The sequence below is a fragment of the Schistocerca piceifrons genome, chromosome 1 (genome assembly GCF_021461385.2).
Source record: "Schistocerca piceifrons isolate TAMUIC-IGC-003096 chromosome 1, iqSchPice1.1, whole genome shotgun sequence".
Taxonomy (NCBI): Eukaryota; Metazoa; Arthropoda; class Insecta; order Orthoptera; family Acrididae; genus Schistocerca; species Schistocerca piceifrons.
In genome coordinates, this window is record NC_060138.1 from 416585898 (window position 1) to 416600803 (window position 14906).

At 35.6% G+C, this 14906-nt stretch overlaps 1 protein-coding gene across 2 annotated transcripts in view; it reads left to right on the forward strand.

Moving 5' to 3' along the window:
* The window catches only part of LOC124793806, a 47396-nt gene that overhangs the window by 7437 nt on the left and 25053 nt on the right, over positions 1 to 14906 (forward strand). For both annotated transcript variants that reach the window (XM_047258048.1, XM_047258049.1), the window contains exons 2-3: positions 5359 to 5461; positions 7425 to 7682. In XM_047258048.1, coding sequence (XP_047114004.1) covers positions 5359 to 5461; positions 7425 to 7682 — 361 coding nt within the window. The remainder of the gene's footprint in view (positions 1 to 5358; positions 5462 to 7424; positions 7683 to 14906) is intronic.

The window sequence follows — 14906 nt, forward strand, 5'->3', positions numbered from 1 at the left end:
TATTTGAGGGGTAATAGAAGTTGGTACATTGTCTTGAATGTCAAATGTTCATCAGAGGCAAAGATGTCACGAGGAATGCCCCAGAAAAGTGTGAAGATCACTCTTATTCTCTGTATAGAACAATGATCTGATAAGAAGGGTGAGCAACACACTGCAACTGTTTGCTGCTGACACTGCAGTGCATGGGAAAGTGCCCTCATTGAATGACTGTAGGAGGATACAGGATGACTTCTACAGAATTACTGTCTGGCGTAATGAATGACAGCTTCTTCTAAATGTGGAAAAGTGTAAGTTAAAGCAGATGAGTAGGGGAAAAAATCCTGTAACATTCAAGTATGGTATTAGTGGTGTGCTTCTTGACACAGTCATGTCAATTAAATAACTAACTGTAACATTGCAAAGTGGTATGAAATGAAATGAGCAAATGAGGTTGGTAGTAGGAGACGTGAATAGTTGACTTTGGTTTACTGCGAGAATTCTAGGAAACTGTAACTCATCTATAAAGGAGACTGTGTATGGAACATTTGTTCAATCAATTCTTGAATACTGCTTGGGAGTTGAACTGATGGAAGACACTGAAGCAATTCAGAGGCATGCTACTAGGTCAGTTATCAGTGTGTTTGTTCAACACTCAAGTATTACAGAAATACTCTGTGAATTCAAATGGGAACCCCTGCAGGGAAGACCATAGTTTTTTTGTGAAACACTAATGAGAAAATTTAGAGAAGCACTATTTGTGGCTGACCGCAGAATGATTCTTCTGTTGCCAAAGTACAAACACACACTACATGTAAGGACTGTGAAGACAAGATAAGAGAAATTAGGGCTCACACAGAGGCATATATACCATCATGTATTCTTTGCCCCATTTGAGAGAGTAACAGGAATGAGAATGACTACTACTACTCCATAGCACTCTCTGCTATGCTCCATGTTGTAGCTTGCAGAGTATGTTACAAGTTTATGATACACTATTTCGGGCTCACCTTTGTACCTACGTATTGGTATGAACTGCTGTAGAATCGACAGTGAGCCATTGCAGTCTATGTGCCATTGAAATGTGAGTGATATAAACTGTGTTGTGCTGTGGTTGGACGTAAGTGAAAATAGAAATGCACCCTGCATGTTTTATCTCATTATGTGCAGTGAGACCAAGAGATGAATACACTAAGCAGATTCAGAAGGATGTAGGCTGCAGTAGGTACTGGCAGATGAAGAGGCTTGCACAGGATAGAGTAGCATGGAGAGCTGCATCAAACCAGTCTCAGGACTGCGCTATGTACAGGCATATGAAATGGAGCAAAATATCATAATAAAAAAGTACATATAGACCAGATAGAATACAAGGGGAAGTCACACTGTATGTATTACTATTAGTATTATTAATATTATCATTGTTATTATTGTTATTATTATTGTTATTTTCTTGTTAATCACACAATGTAAGAAAAAATTACATAGTCCATATCCTTAAGGATCTCCTCAATATGGATTTTTGGAATGAAGAATTCATCTGATATAATGTAATCATTAGAAAATTTCATACTTGAAACACAGCAGTTTGCTGATTGTTAAATCAACATTGTGGGCAGCTGTGTTATGCTGATGAATGAGCTATTTTTCTTTTACACTGGAATTTTTCATCCAGCTGCCCTGAAAGTCCAAACAGTATTTGCCAGTCATTGTGTTACAATAAGAAGTATCAGTTTGGTATTCGGGAAAAATATCTTTCCAAAATATAAAATTCACCTAACCATTTTTGGTGCGGCCCAGCTGGAAACCACTTCATTGGCTATTGGTTCATTTCTCATGTGAGTTGGGCCCCCACATCTAATCAACAAAATCCAATTGGACAAATAATTCCTTGTTGTATTTGTTAGTTCTTTTCAACTTGGTGGGTTATTCCAAACACTTGAGCGGTACTCAAGAATGGATGGTGCAAATGTTTCAGACAAAGTCTCCTTTATAGATGAGCTACACTTCCCTAAAATTCTCCCAATGCACAAAAGTCAAATATTCATCTTCCCTGCTAACTACCTCATGTGCTCATTAAATTTCATACCATCCATTGTTCCTTATTGTATTGATAATACAGTGTCAACAATGAAGAGAAATCAGTTCACAGCATCGAAGAACTGCAGTATCTCCCTTCTGCAATGCTTTCTTTTATCAACTAATCTGTCTAATACTATACTGAGCAAAGTACTTAAGTCCATGGTAGAGGACACTTCCTACTGCTATTTTGGAACATTATTCATGCGTATCATTTTTGAGCAAACTATGAGATTTGTTCTTGTTAAACATATTGCAAGAACTCTTTGCTAGACGTTCTGATCTATTGCAGTGGACTTCCCTTGCAGCTTTGGTACACGATTTGTGACTGAGAGCTCAATCGAGAAACTGTAAAATCCAACTCATGCTATTATCAAGAAGTCAGTGATCACAAGAGCTGGTTCACAGTAATGATTTGTGTCTGAAACAATCTTATTACTGGTTTGTGGAGCAGTTGAAGGAGGATTTCTTGAATGATGAGGCTTGGTACATGATGTGTAGCCCATATGATGCCACAAACTATATAGTGATTCACACCGAATAGCTAGAGATTAGTGAGAGTAAATATGGTGGATGTATAGTGAAAATTGTTTATTATAAAGTGTTGTTGGCCACTCAGATTGAATGGAGAAGGTGGGAATGTTTGATTTTGTCTTTCCATTGTTTTTTTAATGGCAACATCAATACTGATAGTTATGACGTAATTTAGCTAGTAACATGCATCTCAAACTATAACAACTCTTTGGAATCAGAATAAAAATGCTACCATCCATGAAATGATTTCCATTTTATGAAAGCCTGAAGAAAATAAATAAATTAGTAGAATTGTCTGCTCTCAGTCTTGATGAAACACACATCTGGTATGAACTAGAGCATAATTACAACCTGTATTGATTCGCCCAAAAAGTGTAAATTGCCATTCATTACATTTCAGGCAGTATTAACATAAATAACAATTTCAGTGAATCAGAAACCACTGAAGCCATTCCTTAAGTATTAATTTAATTAAGTATTCCATAAGTATTCCTTAACTATTAAATTAATTTAATTAATTAAGTGGATGGCATCTTTGGAGCCAACAATAGTAGACCTCAAGATATTTTTGTCATATAATGCACTTTATGCAAAAATTAAGCTTCCATATCACAAAAATATATGTTAAAAAACTGTGAAATATTCTCTATGGTGTACACCACAAAGAAGAACTTCAGGATTTGGGTCAACACAATATGTACACAGTGAGCTGGAGCAGGATAACAAGTTCAATATTTAATGTAATCTTATTGTTGCTTTTTCTGCAATATATGTTTTGAGATGTAACAATGTGGAATGGCTCTATTTCTACTTGTTGCAGTTCCACTCTGTAAATATTGTTCTTCATTTTTGTTTCCTGTCCTACATGTAATGCATGTAATTTGAATGCATAAAACTGAATACTACATAAAACTGCTAAACTCTTAAACACACTGTGTACTGATAAATTTTATTATTAAAAACAATATTTTACAGCCAGCTGGGAACAACAGAACAAATATTTCATGTAGAAACAGTTAATTTAATGAAAAATTCTGAATGTATAATTTTGATAGCAAAATCATTATCTGGTCAGTGCAACTGAGTCATACTAGCTATATATGAAGAGCCATTGTCAACATGTGTCTTGGATAACAAAATATTATAAGCAATTTTATACACACTGTACTTTTATAGGTGGCATATATTATAAAGTATTTACATTTTACAATGAAAAGTTTCATTTTTAAACAAAAATCAAAATACATTTATGTAAGCTGCAATGAATGTGTAATACATCACATGCTGTGGTGTCACACAGTAAACAGCTGTATTGTATGTGATTTTGAACCATGCTGAAATTTCTTGTGTTGACGCCAAACAATATATTCCTTACATATAAACAACACTGACTTTGGGTTGTTTGTTTTTGTAAAATAACTTTCCACCTTACTTGTATTTGATTTTTAAATACTTATTCATTTTTTAAAAATCATTTTACCATAAAAAATCACAAAAGAACAAATTTTATTTCATGTAAGCATTAAAACATTTTTTCATGTAATTATTCAAACATTGACAAGGGAAACTCCCCATCGCACCACCCCCCCTCCCCCCTCGGATTTAGTGTTAAAATGGCAGAGTGGATAGCCTGTCAAAAAGTGAGAACACAGCTCAAGCATGAAAACAGGAAACATGAAAAAAGAGCAAAATAGGAACAATGAATACTCCAAGCATAAGATGTGCAACACTAAGTAAACTGCAAGAGTCATGTGGTTGTGTGGTCAGTGTGATAGAGTGCAAAGTGGGCAATCTGTAATGTGTATTCAAATCTCACTCGCATTCTACTATTATTTTTTTTCACAAAATTATTAGGCTTCCATCTGGTCATTGTTGTGTCTTTTCTCCTTGTGCAGTCTTGGCAATGATACTATATGCTGGTTATAGAATATGAGTTGTGCAGTAAGAATATCTTACTATCAAAAGTAAATGTGATGAATAGTGAGAGCAGGCAAGGTGCTACATAGACCTTTCACAGAAATGGGAGGGGGGGGGGGGGGGGAATTGGAGTGAACTATCTTAGAACAAAGGAATTCAAGAGTCAAAAATTCCAATGCAGAACACAAGAGTTATAACGTGTGGTACATATTTAGAACTAATAGAAAGTTCATACATGTGGATGTCCTTTCCTTACACCTTGTTGTTGCAAACAGATGTTAAACCATGACACAACACAAATCTGAATTCAGCGAGCAGACACATCTGTCACTGGACAACACATCATAATTTTATGAATAAATAAATAAATAAATAAATGGATATGAGGAAGTTATGAATAAGGATCTCTCCCTTTGCAGTCCAACACCGTGACCACATAACTATGACATCATACATGTTTACTTTTCCTCAGCTTTGCACTTCTTGAGTTTGGACCATTAACTGTTTCGATTTTGCTTCTTTTATCACAGTTCAGTACACTTTATCTACTGTGCTATCTTACCACTAAATCTGAGGGGGACTGCAAAGGGGAGTTTCCCTTGTGAGATCCCTGAAGTCTCTACTATTCAGTCATTAGTTTTTGAAAATATACTTTCTAAATCTTCCAGGGCACTGAGTGGTAGTACTTCAAGCTGAAAGCTTAGCATAGTTTACAGTTTGGATCATTATTGTCTAGGCATAAACACCAGCTAAATGTTACAAATAGCTAAAATTCTTTCAGTATATTCCTTTGTCTTATTACAGTATCATAGTTTATGAGTCAGTTTAGAGCATTTTTATTTTATAAATTTACAGATGAAAACACTGCTGCTGCAAGTGCAGGACATGGCCCTGTTTTACAACGAGCAAAAAGATTTTTTAAACTTGGAGCTGGTCTCAGTCATCAGTTTAATTTAGGGTAAGTTGATCTAACCTGATTTAACTGAAAATCTTCTTTTGAATGTTGCAGATTTCAAAGATAACTCATAAATTAATTGGTTTCATCTGACACATTTATATTATCAGTGAAATCAAAAGTATACATGGGAAAAATTGTTCAGGAAGGCAAACAGACAAGATACAGTACCATATTTCCTTTACTGATATTATGGCAACTTCCCTAAGGATTACTATGATATATAACAATATAATTTATAGATTGTAAACTCCCAACAATTTTAAAACAAGGAAGACACTTCTCCTTCATAAAATTTGATGTCATGTGGATATGACCAAAAAATGGCTCAAATGGCTCTGAGCACTATGGGACTTAACATCTGAGGTCATTTGTCCCCTAGAACTTAGAACTACTTAAACCTAACTAACCTAAGGACATCACACACATCCATGCTCGAGGAAGGATTTGAACCTGCGTCCGTAGCAGTCGCGCGGTTCCGGACTGAAGCCCATAGAACTGCTCGGCCACCGCGGCCAGCAGGTGTGACCCTCTACCTAAACCAGGTGTAGTAGACAGCTGAACTAGATAAACTGCAAGGATACAGAAAGATAATAACCCATTGATCACAGCTAAAATGTAGCAGAAAATATGTAACTTTGACGTGGGAGATATAAAGGGATAAAATTAGATAGTAGCAGGGGACAATGAGAACAGAACATGGAAGGAAAGTAGTAAAATTTAGAAATAGTACATACATATGTGACTTTACCATTTTATGTTTTTGCCTTCTGGCTTGTTCATTCCATAATTACCACATTCCTTCCATAGTCATACCCTCCATACTCTTTTCTCTGGTTGAATCATATTGTCTACCCGTTACTCCAGCTTCTTCTTTATATGATCTCCTCTCACATCATCTCACTTTTCCATTACTGGCATCCATAATTGAGCATTAACCTTCATGTGCCTTCTACTAATCACAGTGAACCTTGCCTTATGTTCCCTGCCCTGATTTCAAGTTTTCTTTTTCCTCTCACTATCTTCACTGTTTCTAACACTTGTCCATTGCAGTAACTCAATTATTTGTCATTTATGATATACACAACACAGCTGTTGGTAGACGTGTCATATGAAGGGCTTATTTCAATAGTGGTACAAGTCGATTTTTGTTCATATTGAGATACAGAGTCCTAATGTTAAATGAGCACTGAAAAATCTGCAGTTGAGATACCAGAAATATTCAAGCATATGGCTTGTTGCTAGAGCTGAACCTTTCTTTCTGTTTGTTTGGCTCATTAATTTCAGAAGCATTATAGACAGAAAAGTGGAGGTAATGGACTTGTACCACTATTGAAATAAGCCCTTATATATTACTTTGCCTCATAATATTTTAGGGACTAATTCCTATTATTACATTTTATTTGGGTTTAGTCTTCCCAAAGCTTTCAGCATAATTGATTTCAAATTCTGATGTTTATTTTTAATTTTATCCATGTTTCGCAGTTTAAAATGTGACTGTACTCAATACACTGGAATTATGAATTTAAAAACCCATTCAGTCCCATTCAGTCACAACTTTTTGTATTTTATTTTTATTAAGTACACAATGCATTTCAGACCCTGTGGGTCCATCATCAGGTGTAATTTGTCTTAATACATGCTTTATTTTATGTAAAAAAAAAGAAAGAAAAGAAACACCCGCATGTATTAAGACAAATTACACCTGATGATCGACCCACAGGGCTCAAAATGCATCGTGTACTGAATAAAATGCAAAAAGTTATGACTGAAGGCGTTTTTTAATTCATACTTCCAGTTTGATGTTTATATTTCTTCGAATGCAAAACTCCTTGTTTCACTATATTATTATTATTATTATTATTATTATTATTAGATATATTTTCTTTGGAGTTGGCTATTGTTTGTTCTTCTGAGTTGTGTGAACACTGACTGGAGACATACCAGAGGTCTTGTTTTGTTCCAGTACTGGGCTTGAGATTGGCCGTCACCCAGGACATGGAAATGGTTATGGGTATGGTTATCCACCACCTCCGCCACCTCATCAATATTATGGCCATGTCCCTCTACCTTATAGCTACAACAATCAACCATATGGCTACAACTATAATTATCCGATTTATCCAGCACCTGCACATGCCAGTACACACAGTCAGTCATCTAGTAAGGCATCCAGTTCAGGCTTTGGAAAAAGTTATTCTGGTGCCCAGCCAGTAGCTCATGGGTAAGTAATTATTTACAACAGAAGGAATCCATTTAAATACATTAAGGTTAGACTATTCATTTATAATACCTTTGTGATTTAAGTTACACAGATTCTCTGTGATGACAAGAAACATTTAAATCTACGTCAAAATTATGCAAAACCACTGTGAAGTGCCAGGTAGAGGGCAATTCACATCATACCATAGATTGCGTTTTCTTCCCTTCCTCCTGTCTGTGGACTGTGAGAATAATGATGCCTCTGTTCGCTCTGTAATTTGTCTAACCTTTCTTTGTGGTGTACGAGGAGAGAGGCAGTAACATATGTTTGGATTGTCACTTGGCACTTGCCTTTGAAACTTTGTAAGTAAGTTATCATGCAGCAGCCAACATCTGTTTTCAAGCATCTGTCAGCTCACATTTCTCAGCACTTCTGTGATACTTTATTGTGGGTCACAAAACATGTGATAATTTGTGCTGGCATTTTGTATACTTTCAACATCACCAGTTGCCTTATAAGAACTATCTTGTGTAGACTTCCTGAACTTTCCACCTCATAACAGAATAGCGAGAGTTGGGTTCTCATAACCAATGTTTCTGGAATGCTTGATGTGGAGGAGGTCATTCTGTTCAAGATACATTGTTACATTTGAACTCAAGCTTTGTTCTAAGATTCTGCAGCAGACAATGTCAGTGATATGAGGCAGCTGTTTTATGGAGTTCTTGTACTACCCTTCTTGCAAAAGAGTATGACCTGCACTTTCTCCAAACACTGGGCACAGATTTTTATTCAAAGATGTATAGTGTTTTGTGGTTTGGAGAGGAGCTGAATGAGCTGCAAATTCTGTAAAGCATCTCACAGATTCCACATGGCACTGGGGGAATGTACTATTTTAGTAATTTCATCTGCTTCTCAATATCCATGGTACTAATATCTGTATCACTCTCAATTATAGTGGAGTAAGAGTTAAAGTGGGTCTGTGTTCCTGAATCACCTGTAAAGAAACATTTGAGAACAAAGTTTGACATCTATGATTTTACTTTACTATTTTCATTTTTGTTTTGTTCATTGCCCATGAGTATCTGGACACAAACTTTGGTGCCAGTGACAACATTTAAATAGCACCAAAATATCTTCCGGTTTTTTGAGAAGCCTTTTTATAAAATTCAACTGTGGTAGTTGCTGAAGGCTTGTGTTGCCCTTTTGAACAGTCAAATGAATTTCATTCAGCAGGTCTTCATCAGTAGTTTAAGCCTTTTTTTACATTTATCATGCAGTAGTTTAGTAATTATTTATATTTACATTTATTTATTTAATCATTCATGGTCTGTAGATCCAGTATACAAGAGAATTGTATGGATTGGAATGAGTCATAATTATACATGAGAACATAGCCTACTTATATATGCTAATAGTCACAAATTGCAATATGTGTAAAGGAACAAAATATGTTAACAATTACAAGCTTAGGCACTTACTAAAGTAAAACAGAGACATAAAACAATATAATGATAGAGTAGCTTGTATCCTTAAGCAATACCCCCTGCTATCTATCAGTTAGGTATGATCAAAGTCACATTCCCACTGTGCCACTTAAACCTTAATAGACAGTTTTTGAAAGGAGGATTTCATGGTTCACACAACTGAAGACCTCAGTATAAATCACAGAATATACTAAATGAAGCTAATCTATTGTTCAGTGCTTCTAAAAAAATTATTGGCAAATGAAAATGTAGCATCATCAGTTGACAGACCTGATTGGAATCTCAACTAACAATGGCTAAGAGCCTTGTAGATATTCGGGTGCTCCATAATTCTCTTATGTATAGATTAGTTTCATCCCCTTTCTTGAATAGTGGTTTCGCATCTGTATACTTTATTCTGTCTGAGATGATACCTTGTTGAAGGGATTCATTAAATATATGGCAAAGTATTACACAAAAGGCATTATGAGAATGTTTAAGTACCTTAAAGGAAATATTATCAAAGCCAGATGAATTTTTGGTTTGCATTTTAGTAGTGATCCTTTTCATCTCACTGGCAGTAACAGATGATATATGCATTTGACCTATTTTGCACAATCCGTATTCATTGACATACAATCAGTTTTCTCAGAATCTGTTAGAAAGTGCTTACTAAGGACATTTGCAGCTGCATCAGTTTTATTAATCATACTACCACAATAACGTATTTATATGTTAGAAACACTATCATTTTTTCCCCAGTTCCCTTTTGATAGTACTCCAGATGGTTTTCATTTTATTGTTTGAGTTGTCTATTTCAGATTTAGTGTGTAATGTTTTAGAGCACTTTCTAACTCTTTTCAGTATTTTACAATATGATCTATAACATTCTTTTACAGTAGGCTCATCAGAACATCTTTGTGATGTATATAACTCTCTTCCTGTCTTACACGAATTTTTTTTTAAAATACTGCTTCAAAAAGGGACATGAATTCATCTGTGAAGAGGATGAATTTAATATTAACATTTCTTTTTTGTATACTGAGCTCCAGTCAATCTGCTGCAAGTGGCTATTGAAATTTTCTAATGTCTCCACATTCGTTGTTCTGAAAGACCTAAAAACTGGTTTACGTTTAATACTCAAGTGTATGTTATTAAAAGTAACCAACTGCCCATTGTGGTAAATCAGACTGTAGCGATCACCTTCTTTGTTTCTTCGTTTGTTGTCCTCAGTGTTGATGTACTGCATTGCTACACTGGCTGAAAAATGGGTTGTGGAAGTGCAACTACGGTCTACTGTAAATGATGTAGCTGACAGACACACAGTTGCATTTCACAATCTTTTACTGTCACTGTTCACTACCCCCCAAATAGTACACAATTATATATATAAGCCTCATTAATAGTTTTCAGGCAAACCTCCACATACTGCTACAATAGTTTACTATTGGACACCTACGAGCAGTAAAAACCTAACCACAAAGTTCACTGTTCTTGAAGAATAGAAAGGTACATGTGGAGCAGACACTAACATTGTTTCAACACATGGCCTAATTGTGTAACACTTATTTCACAGTTAAGTTGAAGCATTGTTGTTGTTCTAATCAACACAGGTTTCTCGTCTGAAACTTGGCCATGGACTGACTGTCTCATGACCAAAAATTGACCCCTTATTTATATCATAATAATAGGTACTGAAACTACAAATTGTTCAAAGCTAACCTTACTGAAGTTACAATTAAAATTTAACTCATTAAATTAACTGAATACATTGAAAAATTCATTCCTTTTAACAATTTCTTCTACTACAAGAATTTGGTCAAATTATTTGTTTAAATCATGAAATTAACAAACATAAGTATGTAAACAATACTTTGGACAAAACTGTTAATTACTTTGGAACTAATGAAGAGCTGTCTTTGCTAACATGTTTTCGAATAGAGCCAAATAGATCCTTTAAGAGTACTATTAGTTGTTCCTTCAAATGTTTATAACTAGTACAGAATTTATATTTGTTTATACGTCAACAGTAGAATTTAAGTTATGAAACAATTATTGATTTCCCTGTATAATGAAAGATACTAACTAGTAATAGTCTAAATAAATTAGAAAATCAATTACACACATAAAACTAAGCACAAAATTTATATCTGGTGATACATTCTTTAAAACTGAGGACCAACCCTTCACTTTTATGAAAATGCAGATTATACTCATGTATGTTAATGGTAATCAGTCAAAACTGAAAAAAAAACAAATTTTAAGGAAGCAGGTGGAAAAACAAGAGGGGAAGTAAAAATATCCCAGCTTGTTTCATCACAAGACCATTTATAATTTGACTTACAGTACTGTGGCTACTACTAACCTTATTAATAAATGAATAAAGAAGTTGGCAATTACTGGAGTTAGATTAAAGGTTTGTAACAAATGTTCTAGTTCTCTTCTATTGGTGTTGTGTGTAGGGAAGTTTATATTAAAGTCACCCAGAATGACTAATGGCTTAGCCTTTGAATATATTTTTTACAAAACTGATTCAAGCTGTCTTAAGAACACAAATGTTTTCCCTGTAGGACCCCTATATATTGTCACCACTATAACTGACCTATCTGACCTATTATCAGCAAAAATTTCAGATCCAAAGGCTTCAAAATGAAAATCTTCACAATACAGACTCAAGTTAAATGATCTATGAGGTATATCCATTTTGACATATATTGCAGCACCACCTTTCCCTCTATTTGCTCTAGAGTAACTATCAGCTAGGACATAACCCTCCAATTGAGGTATCAGCATGTGAAATACAATAAATGGTCTTGGGCTATGGAGTAATTTTCATTTATGTTGAGGGCCAAAAGCTCCATTTCATCTCTAAAGTATTTTGGTGGTATATACATAATTTATCATTCATAACAGATTTCAAGTTACAGTGTTCAGGGGTTAAATTTATTTAGAAGTTTCTTTACAAGGACTGTAGACCATGGAAGGTTCCTCCTACCATGAACTCTCCTAATAGGTACATATCTGTTCAATGATTAGTCAAATATTCTTCTGAATGTATTATTGCTCTACATGCTACTGTCCTGAGCTAAATGTTTGAGTTCTACTTAGAGTCATGACACTACTGACTCTTTGTGCAGAAGTAGCAGAAGTAGTAGTGGTAGTAGTAGTAATGGAAGTAGTTTTATTAATCCATGGACATCTTTTACAAGGATACTGGACATATCTTGGTATTAATATTAAAAAAAAGGAAGTAAAATCATTCACATGTACCAACACTCAGGTACATGCAGGGCTGTGTGACAAGGATGGGACAGGTAGTCAGTTATAGTAGGAACCATCCTGGCATTTGCCTTAAGTAATTTAGGGAAACAATTAAAAACCTAAATTGGGATGGCTGGATGAAGATTAGTACCTCCACCCTCTTGAATACAAGGCCACTGTGTAAAATAGTTGTGGCTCATTTGGTTTATCCCTATTGTTATTTGGTAACATAAAGCCTGATGCTATACTGTTAATTCATTTCTCATTCTCAGTCACTGCATGCACTCTGTTTGATAACACTACACACACTGTTTGTGTACTGCAAATTCCCATTTGCTAACCTGAAAAACTGAGCCAGTAACTCTCTATAATGAATGAGATGTTGAACTCGGAAAAAGGATGAGGTTTTAATATTATCCATTGCACAGTTATTGAAGTATTTTTTCCAGAAAAGAAAAAAAAGGAGGAAAACACAGTGTGATAGTGTAAAGTGGATGTATTATTATTTATTTGTGTTACATTTTTCCCAAATCCCTACTCTGTGTTATCTGAGGAGGAGGAGGAGGAGATTACTGTTTAACGTCCCGTCGACACCGAGGTCATTAGAGACGGAGCACAAGCTCGGATTAGGGAAGGATGGGGAAGGAAATCGGCCGTGCCCTTTCTAAGGAACCATCCCGGCATTTGCCTGAAGTGATTTAGGGAAATCATGGAAAACCTAAATCAGGATGGCCGGATGCGGGATTGAACCGTCGTCCTCCCGAATGCGAGTCCAGTGTACTAACCACTGCGCCACCTCGCTCGGTGTGTGTTATCTGAGTAATCCTTCAGTGTATAGCATATATTCTTAACAGGTAATTTTTATTGCATTTTTAAATAAATTTGTTTCAGTAGTTTCTTTAATATCTTTCAGCAATTTATTGTACAGTTTTATTGCTTGGAAGAAAATGTCATTTTTAGTTTTATGTTTACTTTTTTGTTAAATGTAAGTTCAGTCTAGATATTGTACAAAGATCATTGACAGAGCTGTCTGCACAGTACTTATCAATGTTATTTTTGATGTATGCAATTGATCAGTAAATATACTCACAGGGCACAATTAAACCATCCCTACTGTTTTGAACAGATCTTTAGAGTGTGCTCAATTATTATTTTTTATTATTATTCTTATGGCACTTTTCTGCTGTGTAAAAACAGAAGTAATATGTTGACCATTTATTCCCAAGAGAAGAATATCGTTACTAAGAACTGAGTGTATATGTGAATAGCATGTAACTGGGAGACACTCAGTTATGAACTGGACACACTATCTAAGGGCATAACATGCTTGTAATAGTATGAGACACACCCTCCACTGACATATAATAATATAGTTCAGGAAATAGTCAGTGATATATTTTACATTGTATTTGGGGAGTGAATGCACCCTCAGGTAGATAGCAGATGTGACATCAGGCAAGGGGTCCAGGCAGAGGCTCTGAGAGCAACGCAGTGGTCACTTGATTTGGCAGCTATGGGGCAATTTTTGTTGTATAAGACCATACTGATGAGTTAAATAGACATGTTCAGTATACATTGTACTTTTATTTCCACCAGTCACAATCATTCTAGAAACATTTAATAGTTACACTTTTTGAAAAATGTATGAGAACATCATAAGATAATGACATTTTATTTGCAAGTATCATTGTGTGTTCATACCACTTCAACTGAGAATCAATAATCATGTCTATAAGTTTTACATTTCTTACACAGTCAGTAGAGGTACCATCTACATTTAATTTAACAATGTCGTTTCCCCTCTTTGAATTGAAATGATTGGCATCAGTTTTCTTTATGTTAAATGGTTGTTACCTATTGACCAATGGTAAACTTCTCTTATACACTACTGGCCATTAAAATTGCTACACCACGAAGATGACGAGCTACAGATGTGAAATTTAACCGACAGGAAGAAGATGCTATGATATGCAAATGATTAGCTTTTCAGAGCATTCACACAAGGTTGATGCCAGTGGCGACACCTACAACATGCTGACATGAGCAAAGTTTCCAACCGATTTCTCATACACAAACAGCAGTTGACCAATGTTGCCTGGTGAAACGTTGTTGTGATGCCTCGTGTAAGGAGGAGAAGTGCATACCATCACGTTTCCGGCTTTGTTAAAGGTCGGATTGTAGCCTATCGCGATTGTAGTTTATCATATCACAACATTGCTGCTTGCGTTGGTTGAGATCCAATGACTGTTAGCAGAATATGGAATCAGTGGGTTCAGGAGGGTAATACGGAATGCCATGCTGGATACCAATGGCCTTGTATCACTAGCTGTTGAGATGGCAGGCATCTTATCCGCATGGCTGTAACGGATCGTGCAGCCACATTTTGACCCCTGAGTCAACAGATGGGGACGCTTGCAAGACAACAACCATCTGCACAAACAGTTCGACGACGTTTGCAGCAGCATGAACTGTCAGCTCGGAGGCCATGGCTGCAGTTACCCTTGATGCTGCATCACAGACA